The 21842-nt window shown below is 38.6% G+C and overlaps 1 protein-coding gene across 6 annotated transcripts in view; it reads left to right on the top strand.

The window, feature by feature from the left end:
- BRD7 (bromodomain containing 7) overlaps positions 1-21842 on the top strand; it is a 46700-nt gene that overhangs the window by 22359 nt on the left and 2499 nt on the right. Inside the window, exons 6-18 of one of the 6 annotated variants that reach the window (XM_059905849.1) lie at positions 199-285; positions 3373-3483; positions 7936-8120; positions 9141-9264; positions 9924-9999; positions 12479-12586; positions 13318-13453; positions 15579-15690; positions 17635-17691; positions 20060-20174; positions 20471-20614; positions 20828-20971; positions 21283-21347. In XM_059905849.1, coding sequence (XP_059761832.1) covers positions 199-285; positions 3373-3483; positions 7936-8120; positions 9141-9264; positions 9924-9999; positions 12479-12586; positions 13318-13453; positions 15579-15690; positions 17635-17691; positions 20060-20174; positions 20471-20614; positions 20828-20971; positions 21283-21338 — 1455 coding nt within the window. In that variant the 3' untranslated portion in view covers positions 21339-21347. Of the gene's footprint in view, positions 1-198; positions 286-3372; positions 3484-7935; positions 8121-9140; positions 9265-9923; positions 10000-12478; positions 12587-13317; positions 13454-15578; positions 15691-17634; positions 17692-20059; positions 20175-20470; positions 20615-20827; positions 20972-21282; positions 21521-21842 lie in introns of those variants that run through there. The other 5 variants (XM_059905848.1, XM_059905850.1, XM_059905851.1 and 2 more) reach the window with 5 other exon arrangements.

Here is a 21842-nt window from a genome sequence, read left to right as displayed (position 1 = left end):
TACATATTTTTTCAGATTATTTTCCATTATAGGTTATTAACACGATATTGAATAAAGTCAGTATTTTAATGGAAGTTGATTTAGAGTAGTTTCTTTTTCTATTTCTAGACATCTTCCTAATAGAGAATAAATTGGCTTGTCTAGAAATACTAAACAGAAGTTTAATTACATTTTCTTGGGGCTTCCCTGGTGGCGCAGTGGTTAAGAATCCGCCTGCCAGTTCAGGAGACACGGGTTCGAGCCCTGGTCCGGGAAGATCCCACGTGCCGCAGAGCAACTAAGCCCGTGAGCCACAACTACTGAGCCTGTGCTCTAGACCCCACAAGCCACGACTACTGAGCCCGCGTGCCACAACTACTGAAACCTACACGCCTAGAGCCCGTGCTCCGCAACAAGAGAAGCCACCGCAACAAAGAGTAGCCCCCGCTCACCACAACTAGAGGGAGCCTGCGTGCAGCAGTGAAGACCCAACGCAGCCGAAAATAAAAATAAATAAATAAATAAAAAAGAAGTTTAATTACATTTTCTAGTTTGATGAAAGTCAGTTGCTCCCTGAGTTCACTTCGGCTATACTTGTTTTGCATAGTTTCTTCAACTTTAAGAAGAAAGAAATTTATAAATTACAAGTAAAGAACCTACAAGCTACCAAGATGATACATATGCCTAATGTTATAGTTGAAGTTTTTTCCATCTTTAAATAGCCTTGGTATATATGTTGGTTTCAGAGTTATACTTTACATTTTAGTCATCCGAAGAAAAGGAAACGTGTTTTCTTTTTTAATTTGCTCTGTACCAAACCATTATGAACTTAACTGGTTTAGATAATATCTATTCTATCTTTGTTTTTTCTGGTTGAACATTGTAGTGTTCACCTGACCTAAGGGCTAGACCCTAATCAGTTACAGAAGGAAAATAAGACAGTAAACGTTTACTTGGTCTCTTTTTTTTTCATCCACGTTGATCGGTTGAAATTTATAACACTAGCATTTAGTTCTGTCTTTACTATCAACTTGAATGTATAGATAATATTTCACTCTGAAAAACCTGAATTGTATTCTTTTGTATTCAAAGAAATGGAAACTTTTCTCAACTTTTCATCTGGTGAAAATTAGGCTAGAACTGTTTATTCAGCATATTTTGGACCTTATATATTGCTTAATGGAAAATTTTTCACAGTTTTTTTTCCTTTTTGTGAATAGTTTTCCTTGGATCTTTCCGTTATGATGACATGAGGGAGTAGAAGTATGCCCCCTAAGTGTTTTTGAGCAAATGGTTAAGATTTATTGTAATGGAAATGAACAAGTATTTTTAACTTTTTGGAGTTTTCTACATTACTACACTTTTTTCTCAGGAAAATTCAATAGCCCGATGTAGTATTTATTAGCTTATCCAGCGCATTAGGCTGTTCAAGGTTTTTTTTTTATTATTACATGAGAAGTGTGCAGAAAGGTCATTCAGCTTTATGAATGATGAAGTGCCATTACACAGAAGTCCAGTAAAGCCTAGCACGTGGCAGTTAAGATTCATGGAATCTACAAATTGCCTTAACAGACCAGACCTGTAATCAGAATAGTCCAGTACTCTCTTGCCAGTTATAGACCAATGGTCATTTAGTGTAATAGTCATCTAGTGTCTCCCCTCATTTGCCTCTCCTAACCCCAAATATATATTTAATAATTCTTAATGGAATGGAAGCTTTTCAGAATATCTGTAACAAGGGTTTTTAACCTGGGGTCCTTTGGGTAGCCATGGATGAGCCTTTAGGGGAATCAGGAACCTTATAAAATGACATGAAAATTTTGTGTTCACCTTTGTATTACATGTGTGTGCTTGAGGAGTGGATCCATAGCTTTCATCAGATTCTTAGGGATCCAGGACCTATAGCAAAATCCTAACTGATTAGAGACTTGGCCAAGAACTGAGGATCCACATATACTTCGTTTCATCTCCTTTAAATTTAATATCAAATTTATTGTGACCCTTGAACAGTCTTCTCATATGCTTTTAAATAATATTCAGTCTACCTATCTTCATTACATTAAGTGTTCTGAGCTGTCATCACCCGTTATTAAATAATGGGGCTTGAATGTTTCGTTTTAAATTCGGAGGAGGATTTTGGGGCTCAGATTCTTTTTTGTTGGGTTTTTATCATTTTAACTTAGTAAGGCCTTGGCATAATCACTCTCACATTTATACAATGTAAAAATTACTTAACCATGAAAATATGCAGTGGGATTGAGTTCCCCAGCACATGTGCATACTTTGAAATTTAAACCAAAAGTACAGTTTTGATAATTTGCCTACTGCAGTTACATGTTGTAACTCTTTGAGGTTGTATGGTTTATTTCAGGTTGGCATGATTTTGCAACATTCTGCAAATCATGTTTAGCTTATAATAGTATCCAAACACTTAAAAGAAAATTAGTGTAAATGTTTTGCCATTTTTGCTCAGTTAATTTGAATCTGGTAGGAAATATTGTGATAATTTAACATTGTCCCAGTTTTTAGTCAAGATCTGAAGTAACATATTTAACTCGTAACTGGAGAATTAAGATGTTTGTTTTAAAACTAAGAATATTTTTTAATTAAATGAAGGACACAGTTAAAATTATTAAATATAAGATAGAAGTATTTTCTTCTAATTCTTTTTTTGTGCAATAAGATTGTACTGAAGAAACCCATTTTAAAATTTTATCTCAGGATCTAAAATTTATATAGTTACTATAGAATGTTTAAGAATTTGGAAAGGAATATAGTAGGATATTTAAATTAATTTAGCAGTATTCGTTTTGTTAGTGAGTTTTATTTGTTTTATTTTTTTTTTAAGTTTTTATTTTTTTTTATTTTTTTTTTTTTTTGGCTGTGTTGGGTCTTCGTTGTGCGCAGGCTTTCTCTAGTAGCAGCGAGCAGGGGCTACTCTTCGTTGCCGTGTGCGGGCTTCTCATTGTGGTGGCTTCTCTTGTGGAGGAGCACGGGCTCTAGGTGTGTGGGCTTCAGTAGTCGTGGCTCGCAGGCTCTAGAGCGCAGGCTCAGTAGTTGTGGCGCATGGGCTTACTTGCTCCGTGGCATGTGGGATCTTCCCGGACGAGGGCTCGAACCCTTGTCCCCTGCATTAGCAGGCGGATTCTCAACCACTGCACCACCAGGGAAGCCCTGTTAGTGAATTTTAAAACTTAATAAATTGCTATTAATGTTGCTTAGTAAACAGTAAAAGGATGGGAGGGGGTTTTGTTGGTTTGTTTTTGTTTTTTGGGGGTTTTTTTGATGGTGGTGGTTGTTTTTAATTACTTGAAGACCTGCATGATTTCAAACCAGGACAGGAGGGTACTTTGTTTCATTTTAATGCATTCCTCCCTAATATTTTCTCTGCAGGATAACTTCAAACTAATGTGTACTAATGCTATGATTTACAACAAACCAGAGACCATTTATTATAAAGCTGCAAAGAAGCTATTGCACTCAGGGATGAAAATTCTTAGCCAGGTAAAGGAAATTCTTTGTCATAATAATAATTATTATAAAAATCTATATCCCTTTGTTTTTTGGTTATAGTGATACAGATCCAGTACAGTACTGGTTTTATTTTATAGGCAGATGATATTAAAAGTAGGAAATATTAAATGAAAAAAAATTTTAACATAGAAAATTAAAGCAGGAAGATTCTCATTTGGAATTGATACAAATAAATATTGGCAGTCACTTGTAATTATTTACTTAGAGGCTGTTGAGTTGGTATTCACCAGATAGACTTATATTGGCTGTGAAACAAACATCAACATGAATTCCAGGACAGGATAGATTACATGAATTATGAGACCTTTTAGAAGGAAAGCTCTCTATTTCCCTTTGTGGGGATGGAATCTAATGTTCTGGTGAAGCACAGGAACTCCTTCGAGTAGAAAGAAACAAAATACACAAATGAACGATAATTGGAATTGTCTCAAAGCCACCTCCCCACAGGAGAAGACTTTCCTTTGAAGGATAAGAACTGGTGCACATAGTAAGGCATTTGACATGGGAGAAACGTGTGCAGAGACACACATCATCATCATCATCAAGCTTCATGAGGGAGCTTAAACTGACTGATAACTTATTCAAAACAGAGATACTGTAGATAGTGGCAGAAAGTGACGGGAGTCTCATCTCGGAGCGATGGCTGATGAATGACCTTGAAGGGCAAGTTGAGGTGATCATGTGCATCTGCTGGGAGAAGAGGAGAGCTCACAAGATAAATCACGTCTTTTGAGGTTTTACAACTCTGCATAGGACGGAAAATTAACTGAGACAAACCTGGCACCTTGTCGCAGCGGGAAGTCAGAAGACTGAGTTCTAGTTTTAGCTCTTTTCCACTAACTTGTGAACCTTGGCCCACCCTGGGCCCATTAACCACCTTGGGCCTCAGTGTTCTCATCTGTAGAGAAGAAGGTTTAATCTGAGATCTCAAAGATAATTGCTAGCGTTAATGTGCTGATTTTAGAAAGAGCTAGAGTAAGGAGGAGATCAAGAAGAACAAGATGTGAGAGGGATTTTGCAAAGAAGAAACGAGTGGGTATGAGGAGAAAGAAATCAGAATCAAGGGCTCGGGTTCAAATTCAAGGGAGTTAGAGGATAGTAGAAATGAGTCATGTGTAGATGCACATGGTTTTCCAATTTTTATGGTGATCATTTGTATCAGTTTTACATTTAAAGAATTGCCTTGGTGTGCAGATGTCTTAGTGTCTGTGTGCTTGGCTCTGAAAGATTCTTGTATCCACTTAACTGAGGAAAGAAAAACATTTGGATTGATGATCATTCTTGCACTCCTAATATTTAGACAACATCAATTCCCACCCTTTCCTAGAGAGTTGGGAAACTGTAATGTAAGCTAGTTACCCATCTTTGGCAAAATATGCAGAGGAAAGGGGAATATAAAATGTTTATCCCATTCTTTGCAGAAAAACTCAGAATCCAGAACCAAGCCATATTCCAGTTTTAAAAACCTGCAAATACTTGCTATTTTTGTATTTGAAGTAAAAGTGCACCCAACAAATGCAACGTTTTGTCACTCCAAAATATGTACATTGAATTTTTAGAGTAAAGTTTAATTCGCAAACATAACATATCCAAGTAAAATTTTCAACTTTGATCTACCACTGTTTTCTCATCTTTAAATAATGTAGTTAATATAACATGTAAACGACTCCAGTATCTCTTGTATTTTATTGGGGATGGGATGGCTGGAAGCACAGAAAAAAAACCTTTCTTTTCCACTTTCCCTTTTCTCTCTCTGTTGTCTTCCCTCTTTTCAGATCTCTTCCTGTTGAGGAGCCCTACGCATCCTGTGTTATAGCTTCCTGTTGACTGTTCTCTCCACCCTAGATGGGAGAGACCCTTACAGTAGTGATTTTTAAATGTTTAAATTTAGACCTTCTGAATTACCTCTTTTAATAGCATATCTCCCAAGAGAGCCCAGTACACCCTTCCGTGAATGGTGTCTTTTCAAAGATAACTGTTTTTGAATTCAGTGTAAAGATTGTAGAGCAGTCATTCATCATTTTTTCAGTTACACACAAGTAGTGACTATTAGGTGACTATTAGTAGATGTGTTATTTTTATAAAAAGTAGACATATGCAGAATAATTCTTTTGATCTTCCAAATAAATACTAAATGCTGCATTATAGTATAAACAGTACTATTCATAGCATAGTGGCTTTGGATCAGACTAATCAAGGTTCAGGTCCTGGCTGTGTTATTGAGACTCTGTATGATGTTAGGTAGGCCATGTAACCTTTCTCAGCCTTTTTCCCATCATGTAAAATGGCATAACAGTAGTACTTAACCTTATAAAATTATACCTGCTGTGTGAGTGAGCACTCAGTAGGTGTTAGCTGTTATCAATGGCAAAGAATCAAACCCTTTAGTCATTAGTAAAATTGAGAATTAATAAACAGTATGCTGACTTGAAGACATTTTAGTTACCAAAAAAGAAAGACATTGCTTTCAAATTAAAATTAATTAAACTCAATTTTTTTCCATGACTTGTGTTGAAATTTAGAAAATTTCTCTAATTGAATTATTTTAATTTTATGCATATTATGTTTTTCTAAAAATCTGAAAATGTTCTTAAATGTAGGTTCTGATTTATAAAACTCTAGAATGGAAATTAAAAGGTTACTGAGAACTTTGTGATCTAAGCCCATTCATTTAACCAGCATTTATTGAGTGCCTAATATGTGCCAACCTCCATTTCAGGTGCTAGAAATAGATGAGTAAGAAATGGCTTAAGTGACATGCACAGGGGGAAACACAAATGGCCAGTAAATGCACACAGAAAGAATCACACACTAATATTTTTTAAGTGTGTATTAAAACCTGTTTTTAAAAATCAAATTAGTAATTTTTTTTTAATAGTACTAATCAGTTTGCCAGGGATTCAGAGAAAATTTCAAACACTGGTGAAACTTTCAAATACTATTAATTGTTACAGTTTTTCTAGAAAGCAGTTTGGTAGTAGACATCAGAAACCTTAAAAATACTCATTCTCTTTGACCTAGTATTTTTACTCCTAGGATTATTCTAAAGAGATAGAGATTCCTGGAGACTTTTATTTATAATAGCAGAAACTTGGAAATAAGCTAAATGTCCAGTAAGGGTCGTTAATTAAACCATGAGATGTACATGGGATGAAATACTATACAGTTGTGAAGAATATTTTAAAGAATATTTAATGATACAGAGGGGAGATACTTGCAATTTATTAACTGAAAAAAAACTTTGCTGTTACAAAATGTTTATTATAATTCCAATTTGTTAATATGTGTAATGCTTAGAAAAATACTAGAATGTTAAACCTGTTAACACTTTTCCTCTCTGGATAATAAATTAACAAGGTATTTATTTTTTTCTCTACCCATATCTTTGTCTGCCATAAAATATATTGCTTAAATAGTTTTAAGATTATTTTAAAATTATAGTCCAGTAAAAATAGCAGGGTCCATTTCTTGAGGCTCTCAGTCTGTACTGCTAATACAGCAGAGTATGATGAGGAAAGTCCCCATCGTGAGAGACAAGAGGCCTGGTCTTAGTCACTGGTTCTGTGACTTTAGGTGAGTCATTTAGCATTTCTGGGCTACAGTGTTCTTATTTGAATGACCGCCGGTCCTTTCCAGTTCTAGTTTCTATTATTCCACAGAAGTCTACCCTGCTGTTGCTGTGCAGCCCTGAGGAGACTGCAGTCCATATTTTATCCAGTGACAACACTCAGAACTAAAAGGCAGAGTAGTCACTGGGAACAAATCTGCCTCTTTAACATTTGTCCAGAAACCTCAAGTCCTTAACCACCATGAAAATTTCACAGCATATCAATGCAGTGGAAAATTCAGCACGTTTCACAAAACAGAAACAATACTTCTTTGGTTAGAACATTATGCACTCTGAAAAAGAAACTATGCTAGCAGCCTTTTTATTCTCCTTGAGGCATGTTTTCACACAGAGAAAAATGCCAGAATCATCATTGATCATCCCAGGATACCAGAATGTAAGGGATCTTTACATGTTCACATGCTCTAGGTTTTAAATACCTGATAATTCTTAAATGTCAGAAGATAAAACCATTCTGTTAAATATAAAACTTTAACATCCTATTAAACTAAATTTTACTTTTTAAATTTAGTACTGCAAAGAATACTTAGTATTTATTCACACTTTCTCTTCTGTGAACTTTTTGATGATGCAACAGAGTTATAAAGCATTCTCTTACATTGGAAATTATCTGCATTGAAGGAATAGACTTTATTGTCCTGGTTCCTAAATATTCTACTCTGTTGGTATGATCACATTTAATTTTTTTTCTTCCCCAGTTAATAGGGTAAGTGCAAACTCTTGTGGGGGAAAAAATGCATTACTTTCAAAATGAATGACAAACATTCAATAAGAATATCCTTGAATATTTTTAGGAGAGAATTCAGAGCCTGAAGCAGAGCATAGACTTCATGGCAGACTTGCAAAAAAGTCGAAAGCAGAAAGATAGAACAGACACCTCGCAGAGTGGGGAGGACAGCGGCTGCTGGCCAAGAGAGAGGGAAGACTCTGGAGACACTGAGGCACAAGGCTTCAAGAGTCCCAATAAGGAAAATAAAAAGTAAAGAATCTTTGCAATATTAAGGTTAAGCTGTCTTTTTCACACCAGTATCGGGAGAAAATACTGATTGGGGGGCCTGCCTTGGGTCCATGGTTGGTTGGGTTTTGTCCTGAAAGTCCATTTTGATGATTTGATACCCCTCTTCTCATACAAAGCATTACATGGAATTGTCCAAACACAGTTCAGAAAATAGTTCTGAATGTCTATTCTGTATGAAAGTAGTTTTAAAACCAGTAAATTACCTTTAGGGACTCATATTGTCTGTGAGTTTATTTTAATAGAACTATTTGTTTAAGAAAAAAGTGTGTATTCATTATTTCATTCCACAAAGGAGTTGAGACCGTACTTAATTAAGCCTAAGCACAGTTAAAGCTACCTTCTAAACAGATGGCTGTCACTGAGACGTGTGCATGTTTTCCACTCAGTGTCAACTGGTAGGAGCAGTAATGAGCCACTGGTCCTACCGGGCAGCAGCTGGCATGGCCAGACGCAGTCGTGTATATCCCGCTCACACCACTGCCTACTCTGATGCCCAGCACCTCGCTGTCAACCCTGGGAGAAGGGTTTAGCAGTGTGGGATTTCTGCTGTCATAATGCAAAGAAAGTAAACTTGTGACAAGTTTTTGTTATATTTCTAAGATTTATACATTTTAAATGTACGTTTATTTTAAATTTTAATTTTAAAAATTGGACTTAATAAAACAAATTGTAAAACAAATTGTGCGCCCCTCCCCTTTTAAAACATATTTGAGGTGGAGTTTCATTTTTGTGAATCTTCTAAGAAAAAAGTTTAAAGCAAGTAACACTGGACACAAAAAGGGAGGGAACTAACCAACCTACTTGGTTTGCCTTACTGTTGGTGTGTTATTAGGGCCCCTTACCAGGTCATTAAGGAACAAAGTTTTAATTGGTGTCAGTAGCGCAAATTTCTCCGCTTTAGTTGTATTCATATTTGGAATTACATTTTAATGTTTTCATCTTATCTTTTTTTTTTTACTTAGTACTAATGTGTGTTTTCAGGAAAGACAAAGATGTACTTGAAGATAAATTTAAAAGCAATAATTTAGAAAGAGAGCAGGAGCAGATTGACCGCATTGTTAAGGAATCTGGAGGAAAGCTGACCAGGCGGCTTGTAAATAGTCAGGTGATCAAGCTTTTCCTTTCTTTTCATTACCTACTGATTCAGGTGGTCTGAAACTTTCAGTTTTTAAGTTGCTTGTGTACTTTTAATCCATATCTGCCATAGAGCTCTGAAGGAGAACACTCACAAAAAGAAAACGTAATAATATACTTGGTTTGTAAAGTACATAGTATTATCCTCTGTCACTGGATAGAGGGATTTGGGTTTGTTTGTTTTTTTTAAGTGATGTTAATGTGTTCTAAAGTTGGAAAATGAACCACAGACTTAAGGCTTACAAAGAAAACATTTATGTACTGGTCTTTTCAAGTCATATTGTATAGCACGTTGGTTCTAAAACCAAATGAATTAATACATGACTTTGGGCAAGTCACTCCCCTTCCCTGGCCTTCAGTATCCTTTTTTAATAGAGTGAACAGAACTCGGTGACCTTAAGGACCCACACAGCTCTTCAAAATTCTGAGATTTCTCTTACCTTCATTTCTTTAACCCATCAACACCTGTGTGCATGGAGACAGGTGTGAAAGTTGATATCTGAGTATAATGATGATCGCTACCTGTAATATTAGTTTGACTAAACTAAGGTAAGGTTTTCTGATGAGCAGCATATGTACATATGGTATATAAAACTGTTCATGCCATTTGAATACTTTGGGTCGTTGCAGTGTGAATTTGAAAGGAGAAAACCAGATGGAACAACAACATTGGGACTTCTCCATCCTGTGGATCCTGTTGTAGGAGGTAAGTTCACAGAATTAGACTGTGCATGAACTTGATGCTAATTTGGCAAAGAGCAGTAACCTGGGTTAACATTTTAAAGCAACAAGTCTGAATATTGATAAACCTAACTGTATTATCATCCGTAAAGAACTTGGCTAGGCATCATCGTGTACTTCATGCTAACAGCTAGCCTAACTTTATTTCATCCCAAATAAGTACTACAGATCAAGTTTTCTTTAAAATATAAAGTGCCTGGAATATCATACCCACCATTAGCAAAGCCAAAATATTAGGCAGTCATTTCTAGCCCTGGTTTTAAGAGACTCTGGTATAAAGGCTCAGTTATTTCCTGAAGTATCTCAAAACCCTCAGACTATGGCATAATAAATTTAACTTGACTTTTTAATTTCAGGGAATAAAATGAATACATATGCCATGTAGTACCTTAATGGGAATGGAATAATATATAGTTAATGACATATCTTTCAGTGTGGTTGATAGAAAGTTTATAAAGGTTGGGAATCACTTTTAGAAACTCAAGTCATACTTACATTTTCTCAAATGATATTTTAATGGAGATAGTATAGGGAATATTTTAAACCTTGGTGTAAGAATGGGAAATTTATGTCATTCATCTGAGGGGGGAAAATCATGTGATAAGCATGAGAATATTTTATAAATATCTGTTATCCTACTGCCATTAGGAGAGAGTTAATTGGAGATACAAAAATGAATAATGACAAAATTCCTGCACTTCAGGAAATAGTCTCCGTTATTTATTGTTTGCTAGGAGCAAGACACTGTCTTAGGAGCTTGAGATGGAGCTAGGTATAAAAAGGGAGCAAAACATGAAGAGACAAGTCCCTCTTACGTTCTGTGGAGTGGGGAAAGGAGGACCCAAACAAAAAGAATCATGTAAAGAGATGGCAACTTGTCCACCATGAATCAGTACATCAGAGGAGCAGAGCAGCAGAGTAGTAACAGGATATACCTATCTAGTGTCTGGGGGTCAGAGAGGTTGATCCCAAAATGGTGAGTAAGGGATTGGGGAATAACAGGTTAAAAAAAACACCTTGAAGCAGAGAAGAGCTTGATGCATTTGATGCAAGCCTGTCAATGTTCTCTTTGAGCATTGCATTCCACTCTTGAAATGCTGAAGGAGAACATTAATAGCCTCCTTTACTTAGAAGAAAAGGAACTGGTGCTATGTTTTCAAAACAAAACTCATTTTTTACTTTTATATGAACTTTTCATAAGAATGTTTTAGGGTCTTGGGTCAAAGAAAATGCCACAGGGAGAAAAAGAAAATGCCACAGGATTGAGAGCATTGCTCTCTCTAGTATAGCCGTGATGAAAATTTGGTGATGCAACTAAGTTGATTTAGGTCACACCCTAAGATCTGCCCCTTTCTTTGTACTTGGGGTCTGGTCTCTGCTCTTGGTCTGGTTTTCTGGATTTCCTGCTTCTGTAGGCGTTATCAGATGTGGCCAACGCTGACTTGACTCCTCACACACACAGCAGCTCCCCCAGGAGGCCAGTTTACTGGTTTAAGGTAGAAGATGCCCCTGTCTCAGCTGCATCCTCCTGGTTGGAGGCACTAGTACCAATTGGGACACCAAATTCCAGACTGCTTACCAAGGAAAGAAGATCTGATTTAGGTGTTTGAAGTTTCTCACAAGTGCTTTTATTTTATCACACTGATCACATGTGGCAGTAGACTCTATTCCAGGGTGGTCATGCTACAAAAATCATCTCATCTCTTCTTCAAGAGAAAATGTCCTTTCTGTTGGATTTTGTTAGAGACCACGTTTTGTCCTGATACCATCCTTCTCAGTTCTTATGCTTGTATCACAGATTTCTAGCATCATTACAGGGGTTCGTTCCTGGTTTACAGACATCACATCGTTGAAGGCTATTCTTCCCTGCAGTGCAAGTCTTCCTCAAACTAATTCAGATTAACTTATCCTGAATATATTATGAGTTCTTGTCTTTAATCATGTATTTTCCCTTAGTCTTTTACTTGACCTTTTCTACTGGTTTACTTCCATCGTCTTAACGTTAAAAGATCCGACCTTCAGGACTTCCCTGGCTGTCCAGTGGTTAAGACTCCACGCTCCCAATGCAGGGGGCGCAGGTTTGATCCCTGGTGGGGGAACTAAGATCCCACATGCTGCGGGGTGCGGCCAAAAGAAAAACTAAAAATTAAAAAAAAAAAGTCCATGTTTAAAAAACTTTAAACATGTTTTTTAAAGTGAAGTGCAACACGATTATAAAGAATTCCAGGCTGCAGTAGAGTATAATGAAAAGGACCAGATTTTGGTCCCACGTACATTCCTTCCTTTCTAAGCTCAGATTTTCTTATGTTAAAAATGGGTAGAGCAAGGGCTGCCCAGAGTCACGTGGATGGCATGCAGCAGTGTGCGCACAGACGCTGAGCGAGAGCACCATCTGGACCACTGCCACCTGAGCTGCCGCCACCGTGCTCACTCTTATGTTTTAGAACCAGGCTACTGCCCTGTGAGACTGGGAATGACAGCTGGAAGACTTCAGTCTGGAGTGAATACTTTGCAGGGGTTCAAAGAAGATAAAAGGAACAAGGTAACTCCAGGTAAGGCTCCCACGTGGTCGTCAAGTTTTTTCTTCTCTCTTTCTCAAGGAGCTGAGGAAAAGAAGCACTCTCTTTATGGTATTTTTGCAACATTAATTAGCTATTTTATTAAGAAGAAACTGAAAAATCAGTATTTTTTTTTTCTAAATTTATTTTTGGCTGCGTTGGGTCTTTGTTGCTGTGCGTGGGCTTTCTCTAGTTATGGCGAACGGGGGCTACTCTTCGTTGTGGTGTGCGGGCTTCTCATTGTGGTGGCTTCTCTTGTTGCGGAGCACGGGCTCTAGGCGCGCGGGCTTCAGTAGTTGTGGCATGTGGGCTCAGTAGTTGTGGCTTGCGGGCTCTAGAGCACAGGCTCAGTAGTTCTGGCGCATGGGCTTAGTTGCTCCGCAGCACGTGAGATCTTCCTGGACCAGGGCTCAAACCCGTGTCCCCTGCATTGGCAGGTGGATTCTTAACCACTGTGCCACCAGGGAAGCCCCTGAAAAATCAGTATTAGTATTCAAAATGAGCTTTGTTATTTCTTTTTTTTCCTCGCCCCTTTGCGGGCAAAGATTCACCTGAGTTGTGACTTCCCAGATATGTTTTGGAGAAAATGTTTACCCTAGATTTGTATGCCAGTCAATGAAGTAGCAAAGTTAGAAGGGAATAATCTTTAATAAACAAAAAAATAGATTGACATACAAGTTAAAGAATGGTATTGTGGTTTTGTGTGTGTGTGTTTTTATCAATAGTGTTATACTTGAATTATGGACCCTACAGTTCTTATGCACCACATTATGACTCCACATTTGCAAATATCAGCAAGGACGATTCTGATCTAATCTATTCAACCTATGGGGAAGACTCTGACCTCTCGAGTGATTTCAGGTGAGTCACCAGTTCATCAGTATTCTGAGTGCTACGTTGTCCTAAAATATTGATATACATAAGTGATCTATTGATAGACTTACAGAGTTATTCAAATGGTAGAAAATGTGTTCAGTAATTTTTTTAACTGACAATAATCAAATAGACCCTTAGTTATCATCGCTCTTTAATAGAGACTATATATTTTAAAGAAAGAACGTATCTCCCTAATATTTTCTGATGTTGGCATCTGTAGTATTTTAATTCTTACAAAAATATCTTTTTAAAGATGCTGTGTACCTCCACTTACTAAAATTCAGGAGCTTGTTGCTTCAAAATGTTGATGTGCCACCTGCTTTACTGTAACAGTTTTGTGTGTCAGTGAGTTGTTCCAAATTTGATCAGTTTGGGAAGCCACAACCCATTTTCCCCAAGATAAGAGGTAGGACATGATTCGATTCCTAAGGCAACCCACATCCAAGCCTGTTTGACCCATCACTTACCAGTAGACCATTGCAGTTACACTCAACTATCCCTTATTAAATGTTTCTGTTGGAAGATAACTTTGTGTTCTTATTTAGGATGTTGGGTACTTTGCATCCCATCAACATAATGAAATGTCCTGATTTACTGGGATTCTGGCTTGGGGTGGGGCACTGAGCTTGGGTTATTCCTCCTTGACACTGGCACTTTGTTAACTTTCGTTATATGTAAGAATTTAACCCAATAGATTAACCAGTCTCCTGGTGTTCTGACAAAGGGGGGATTGTTCACTTTTATACATGTATGGTGGTAGTGGTGGCAGTGTTTTTATAAGGCAGGGGTCCTTAGTCAGTGACTGTGGTTTAAGAGCAAGCCATTTGTATATCCTTTAGACCTCTTCTCACCAGCTTGAATAAATTCTTTCAGGATTATTCATCCATGCATCTCACATACAGGCATTGCAGGTGCCTTGTTTTCCAGGCAGTCTTCTAGATACTGGGGATTCCCCTGGAAAACAATGCTGACAAAGACCCATGCCCTCCTGTCAGGTGGTAACAGGTGTTTTGAAGAAAAGTAAAGAAGTAAAGGAAGATAGAGAGTACTAGGATTGGGAGAGGGGTGCTGTTTTAAATAGGGTAGTCAAGGAAGGCTTTGCTAAGTGAACATTGGGCAAAACTGAAGGCAGTAAAGAAGCAAACGTTGCTGCCATCTGAAAGAAGAACATTCCAGCCAGTGGAATAGCTGTGCGAAGGCCCTGAGGTGGAAACCTGCCTGACACATTTAAAGACCAAGAAGAGCAGTAAGGGCCAGGAAGAGTAGGGGAAACAACTGGTGGGAGTAGATCTTTATAAGGACTTGGCGTTTTATTCTAAGTGAGATGGGAAAATATTGGTGGCTTTTGAGCAGAGTAGTGACCAAGTCTGGCTTATAATTTTAAAAGGATCACTATGGCTGCTCTGTGGAAAACAGATTGCAGGGGGTCAAGGGAAGAAACAGAGGAACTGCTGTCATAATCCACGTGAGACCTGGACCGTGAGAGTGGTGGCTGAGGTGCTGAGAGGGGATCAGTAGTCAGCCAGTAGGATTTCTTGACTCACTGAAGTGGGGTGTGAGGGAGCAAAGTCAAGGAGGACTCCAGGGTTTCAGACCAAGCCTAAAACGATGACATTGCTGTTTACTGAGAAGGGAAAGATTTTAGAAGGACTACTTCGGGAGGAAGATCCAGCAACTCAATTTTGGACATTTTGAGCCTATTAGACCTCCAAATGGAGCTGTCCAAAGAGTGTGGTCCAAACTGGAGGTGTGACTTTTAGAGTCTTTTAGTATCTGTGAGAGTCCTGAGCTGAGTACGATCACCTTAGGGAAGAGGCAAGGAATTCCACAGACTGAGCCCTGATCCCCTCCATCACTGAGGTCTTGTTCTTCTTTGAAGTTTCCCCAGGAGCATTTCCTTTTCATCGTGTTCTTGGTATTGTTTAATTCTCTTGTGATGATAACTTGATCACTGGTAAATATGTAAATACAGTGTTGTGTCTAGATGGAAAGTTTCACATGATGGGGTATAAATTAAAGGCATCTAATGAAATAGTTGGCTGTGATAGGAAGATTACGCCAGTGGAGATGATTTGTATGAAAATGACTTTCCCAACACACTCTCTTTCAGCATCCATGAGTTTTTGGCCACATGCCAAGATTATCCATATGTTATGGCAGATAGTTTACTGGATGTTTTAACAAAAGGAGGACATTCTAGAACCCTGCAGGAGGCGGAGATGGTAAGAATGCTGCTAAAGAAACAGTGATTTATCATTGGCCCTCAGGTGTTAGTCATCAGTGTTATGAAACCATGGGATTAACCAGTGTGACAGCTGAACTCCATTGCACTGAAAAGACAGCCCAGCCCGGGTGGAGACCATGGGTGGAGGACAATGAACGGAAACGAGTAACTCGGCTACCAGGATCTGTGAGGGCCAGTGATTGTCATTATCTCCTCATCTTGGAAATGTAGGAATCAAAATGGGGGTTATAACTCAGAAGTCAGCTCGTGTTATGTACCCTAACAAAAAAAGGAAGTCTTGCTCACTGGTTTGACATTAAGTTGACTAAAATGATAGGGAATGTCCTTTTCCTTATTACGTAGTAATAATATAGTGGTGGAGCCTCAAGTAAAAAAGTAAAAAGCTTCCTCATTGCTGTATTTTATTAACACTTGTAAACTAGCTCCAGTTCAGTTGGGCATAGTTCATAATCTGGGATAATTCAGAGACTTGGCTCAAAGATTAAAACCAGAAAGTGTTCCTTCAGTGTAGAGGAGAGTTGGTCTCCAGAATGTCCTTGTCACCATAGTTAGAGGAACCCTGTATCTCCTGGGGGTCATAACTCTTCCTGGTGGCTGTGACTGTAGTTGCCTTGTCCTCTGCCCTCGCTGTACCTGTGGCTGCTGGTCCTTGAGTGACCTGTCAGCAAAGCTGAGTCAGCGCCTGAAGTTCAGTGAGAATTGCTGTAGAGTCTTATATCTTAGCACATAAACTGCTTTCTTCACATAACCTAAAAAACATTCAGCTTTACATCAATTCAAAAATATTTTTACTATACCCTTCCCAGCAATTAACCTGAATTAATTAAAAGTCTTGAACTAAAATTGCATATCTTTCATTTTGTTGATATGGCAATATATTTCAAATTTAAAGTTCCTTTGCCCTTTGATCCAGCAGTTCCTCTTAGAATTTATACTGGAAAATTAAGATAGAGGTTACATATAAGCAATACAGTGTTTATAATTTTTTAAAATTGGGAATCAGTTAAATAAATCACAGTATAACCTTTCAAGAAAAGATAACAGGGCTTCCCTGGTGGCACAGTGGTTGAGAGTCTGCCTGCCAGTGCAGGGGACACAGATTCGAGCCCTGGTCTGGGAAGATCCCACATGCCGCGGAGCAACTAGGCCCGTGAGCCGCAATTGCTGAGCCTGCGCGTCTGGAGCCTGTGCTCCGCAATAAGAGAGGCCACGATAATGAGAGGCCCACACACCACGATGAAGAGTGGCCCCCACTTGCCGCAACTAGAGAAAGCCCTCGCACAGAAACGAAGACCCAACACAGCCATAAATAAATAAATAAATAAATAATAAATAAACCCAAAAAGTTAAAAAAAAAAAAAAAAGAGATACAATTTAAAAAAAACAAAAAAAAGATAACAGATCATGATTGATTTTTGTGCATGATACATGTATTGTTTATATACACAGTATCTCTGAAGACTAGGATTATGGGAAGTTTTCACATTCTCTATAGCATTTGAATATTTTACATTCTCTGCTGTCTGCAAGTATTGCCTCTTTTCATGCAGAATACACCCTGGAGTACTCCTATCTTCTCTTTGTCAGAGATTTCAACCACCTATTGCTAAAAATAAGACTCCATTTATTTAGGTCCTTGTATGCTATTACCAAGTACCTTCTTAAACATGTGTGTTGCTTCTTGATTGGTCATAGAACTATCAGTCTTGAAGTCACCAGTAATATGTACTCTGGACTCTCAAAATACTCTCAAAATGCTAATAATTATATCTAATTCATTTTTGGTTTAAAAAATTATATTTTGATAATCCATATTCTTATTCCTTTTATCTTGCCGTGAAACTCTTGATGTTTTTCTATTTTCCTTGATATTAGCCTTTTTATATATCTTTTAATAAAGTGTTTTTCTTTATCCTTACAGTCATCTCCTGAAGATGAAGGCCAAACTAGGACACTTGACACAGCAAAAGAAATGGAGGTGATTATATTTTTTACTCTTTATAAGAAATATTTAAATGGCGAATAAGCTAAAAAGCCTAAATGATAAAGCTTTTATTTTAAAAGAAAAATATTTATTGAGTGTCTCCTGAGATCAAAGAACTTTCTTTGCCTGTGGGGAATGTAGTAGCGGCGAGTGCAGTAGATAAGCACACACGTAAACAAGGGAGCCAAAGCCAATTACCGTACAGAGTAAATGTACATGTTGTGGGAACGCAGGTTGGGGAAACCAGCTGCTTTGGACAGCTGAGGAGATCCTCACAGAGGGACTTCCGGATGAACTGGGCCTAGAAGGATGAACAGGGTTCCCCCAGCACAGGCCCAGGTTTGTGAAGTGGGTAGAACTTCATGTGTAATGACCTGAATAGATCTGAGCAGGCAAGGCACATGTGCAGAGCACCCAGAAAGTGAGTGACCACAGGGTACCTGGAGAGAGGAGGAAAGGTATTGAGGACCAAATGATGAGTCATATATGCAGTGCTTAAGAAGTTGAGATTTTACTTTAGAAGTTAGACTGCTGTGATCAAATGTGGAGGCGAGAGAGGGGCTGGAGGGAGGGGACCAGTGAAAAGCTATAGGACTTCTGCTAGTTAATTTTTTGCTTAGATAACAATACTGTGGAAGAGAGTGAAGATGTACAATAAAGAGAAATACAGTAGAAATAAAATTGACAGGACCTGCACAAGGTAGATATTAGTATTGTTAGCTCATATTGGACATACAGGAAAAGGAGCACAGCTTTGGCAGGGAAAGAAATTTCACTCGGTTTCAGGGCTGGTGAGTGTGATTTGAGACATCAGTGGAGGTGTGGATCTGGAAGTCATTGGTGTCAAGGTAGAATTATTGTAGGTATTAGGTGACTGAGATTGTCCAGGCAGGACACGTAGGCTGGGAAAAGGCCAAAGAACAGAACCTTGGAGAGACCAGTAGTTAAGGTGGGAAAACCACGGAAGACTGATGCAGGAAAGAGTCCAGCAGTGTCAGATGCTGCACAGAAGCCCAGTAAGAGGAGACCAGCAGGTGTCATTTGTAACCTTAATCAGAGTAATTTCAGTAAAATGGTGGGGACAAGATAAAGGTACCGTGAGTTAAATGACTGGAGGAAAACTGGGACATTGAAGATCAGAGAGACGTAAGCTCTTTGAAGGGAAAGAAAACTTGAAGATGTGAGATCAAGTAAAGACAGATGCAAATGTAGATGGTACTGACAAAATCATGTCATTTTCCAAGAAAGAGGAGCCAAGCAAGGTCATGTACTTGGTGAGCCGGCAAGAATGAAAGAAAACTTCAGAATGGGAAAGAAAGCTGGGTAAGAAGTTTATTGAATAGAGTTGTAAGGGCCCAGCCGAAATGGCAAACCATAAGTATCAGTATGTACTGATACGGTTTTCTCCACCACACACTTTTAGCCCGTATGTCGGTAGAGAAATAGGATGTTCAGACTGTCCAAGCTCGGAGTGCGATACCAAAGTATAAAAGGAACCATTAACTTTTGTTTACTCATTGTCAGGATTGATCTGTTCCTAAAAAGCAGTGTTGGGGTTATGGAAACTCCGAGTCTTGTGATTCCAAAAATAAAACTCCACCCTTTTTAGGATTTTGCTTCTCCCATGCAATACTACAGCCTGGCTTTGGGGCCTGGAGGAGACCCAGGAAGTATCTTTTTTTTTTAAATATTATTTATCTTATTTATGGCTGTGTTGGGTCTTCGTTTCTGTGCGAGGGCTTTCTCCAGCTGCGGCAAGTGGGGGCCACTCTTCATCGCGGTGCGTGGGCCTCTTCACTATTGGGGCCTCTCTTGCTGCGGAGCACAAGCTCCAGACACGCAGGCTCAGTAATTGTGGCTCACGGGCCTAGTTGCTCCGCGGCATGTGGGATCTTCCCAGACCAGGGCTCGAACCCGTGTGCCCTGCATTGGCAGGCAGATTCTCAACCACTGCGCCACCAGGGAAGCCCCAGGAAGTATCTTATTATGTTCAAGATCTACCACAGGGGAGTGCAAGTGTATGGACTGAAACACTGCCTGTGAACCTCACAAACTGCAGCCTTGTCAACAGTCACCAAAAGCGCTTCACAGAGTCGGCAGTAACGAGGCTTTTATCTTTAGAGTGGTGATGAAACAACTGATGCAGATTGTGTAAGACACACCATTCCATTACCGAGAAGTGTGATTTATGGACACTTTTGCCAGGATTTGGGAATGGCATTTTAAAGGTTTTTATAGGCATCAGAATTATAACTCTAAATAGGTGAAATAGCTTGGCTTATAAACACAAGCCATCTTCTTAATTTCTCATTCTAGCACTATCAGGGCTTAGCAAGCTCAATTAATCTTTTTTTTTTTAAAGCAGATTACAGAAATCGAACCAACAGGGCATTTAGACTCCAATAATCAAGACAGGCTTACAGCACTGAAAGCAGTAACAAACTTTGGAGCTCCAGTTGAAGTTTTTGACTCGGAAGGTAAGTGTCTCCAGAGGGTTTGAAGGAAATACTTCACGACACAGGCAGTCAAGATTTAATGTCACAGTAGCACAGATTAACATAGCCATTCACTACAGGAACATCTTGACTGGCCATGCTTCAGTGGAATAGTAAAGTGTGTCTGTGGTGTTGATTTCATTTGAGGGGGATTACTCCTTTGAGAAGACTAACCAATAAATAGCAAAACCCCAGAGCATAGTACTCAATTTATTGCACAAGATCACGTACAAGTATGTCCATGTTGTCCTTAGTAAGTTATTTTTCTTACCACACAGAAGCTGAAGTGTTCCAGAGGAAACTTGATGAGACCACCAAACTGCTCAGAGAGCTCCAGGAAGCCCAGAATGAGCGTTTGAGCACCAGACCCCCTCCCAACATGATCTGTCTCTTGGGTCCCTCATACAGAGAAATGCATCTTGGTATGTTGTACCTCTGGTAGGAGAATAAGGGTGCTTAAAGGGAAAATTTCTGAGTAGTGATACCACAATAAAGTAACACTGAAGTGAATACCATGGACAGTTTATTTTTTTCCACTTATATATTTATTGGGCTTTTGTTTTGTTTTTTTAAGTTATCTAAAGGAACCACATTTCAGTACCTTGAACTGTCTTTATGTTGATTTTTCTTTCCAGCTGAACAAGTGACCAATAACCTTAAAGAACTTGCACAGCAAGTAACTCCAGGTGATATTGTAAGCATGTATGGAGTCCGAAAAGCAATGGGGATTTCCATCCCCTCCACGGTGGTTGAAAACAACTTTGTAGATTTAACAGAAGGTACGTGCCCTGTGTCTCCGGTAGAGTGGAGGGCTAAGTGTGAGTAAAAGTAAACATTGGTCTTCCCCCTCCAAGTAACATCTGAAAAGTTTTGTCTCTGCTGTTAACATATAAACTATTTAGTTTTCTTTCCATCTTGTTTAAGGAATAAAGATTTCACACATTTGCCAAAAAAAGCCACAGTGATGCACCTAGTCTTTAACCTTGAACATAGTAAAGAAGGGCTGTCAACAGTTACTCTTTTTACCTTCACATACCTTTTTTAATTAAAAGGAAAAAAGTACTGAATGAAGGGGGTTTTTTTCTTCCAGATTTTGAAGAACCTAAAAAGACTGATGTTACTGAGTGTGGACCTGATGGGATTTGAAGCTAACTGGTATTTGATTATATATTATGTATATATTTTTTTCATTCTTAACTTGGAAATGCTTTTTCAGAAGATATTAAATATTTGTAAATTGTGTTTTTAATTAAACTTTGGAACAATTAATTTTAATGTTCCAGAGATTGGACTTGTGTTAGGTAATAAAGCTGAACCTGGGACTGTGAGCTGTAGTGTGCGTATCAGCTAAGTTACCCCTTCACCTTTCCCTGGGGCTAAATCTGAGGAGGAAATGATAGAGAAAAGCTCAGAAAATAAAACAGCCTTTTTATGGCCATCCATTGAAGTTCCCCAAATAACTGAAATCCCTCAGTTTTCCACATCTGCCGTACTTCTCATTAAGGAAATTATAACCAAATGGTTCCTGACTTACCAGATTTCACCTTGATGATTTATTTAAAAAGTGGCCTTGTGAGGAATGAATGATTTTGACCTGTTGCCATACTGAGCAGAAAGTGGGTGCGAGTAGACCTGGGCAGAGTTCTCGCA

Source organism: Balaenoptera ricei, chromosome 19, assembly GCF_028023285.1.
Source record: "Balaenoptera ricei isolate mBalRic1 chromosome 19, mBalRic1.hap2, whole genome shotgun sequence".
Taxonomy (NCBI): Eukaryota; Metazoa; Chordata; class Mammalia; order Artiodactyla; family Balaenopteridae; genus Balaenoptera; species Balaenoptera ricei.
The sequence above is the reverse complement of the archived record's forward strand: the minus strand, read 5'-3'. Positions and strand labels throughout refer to the sequence as shown.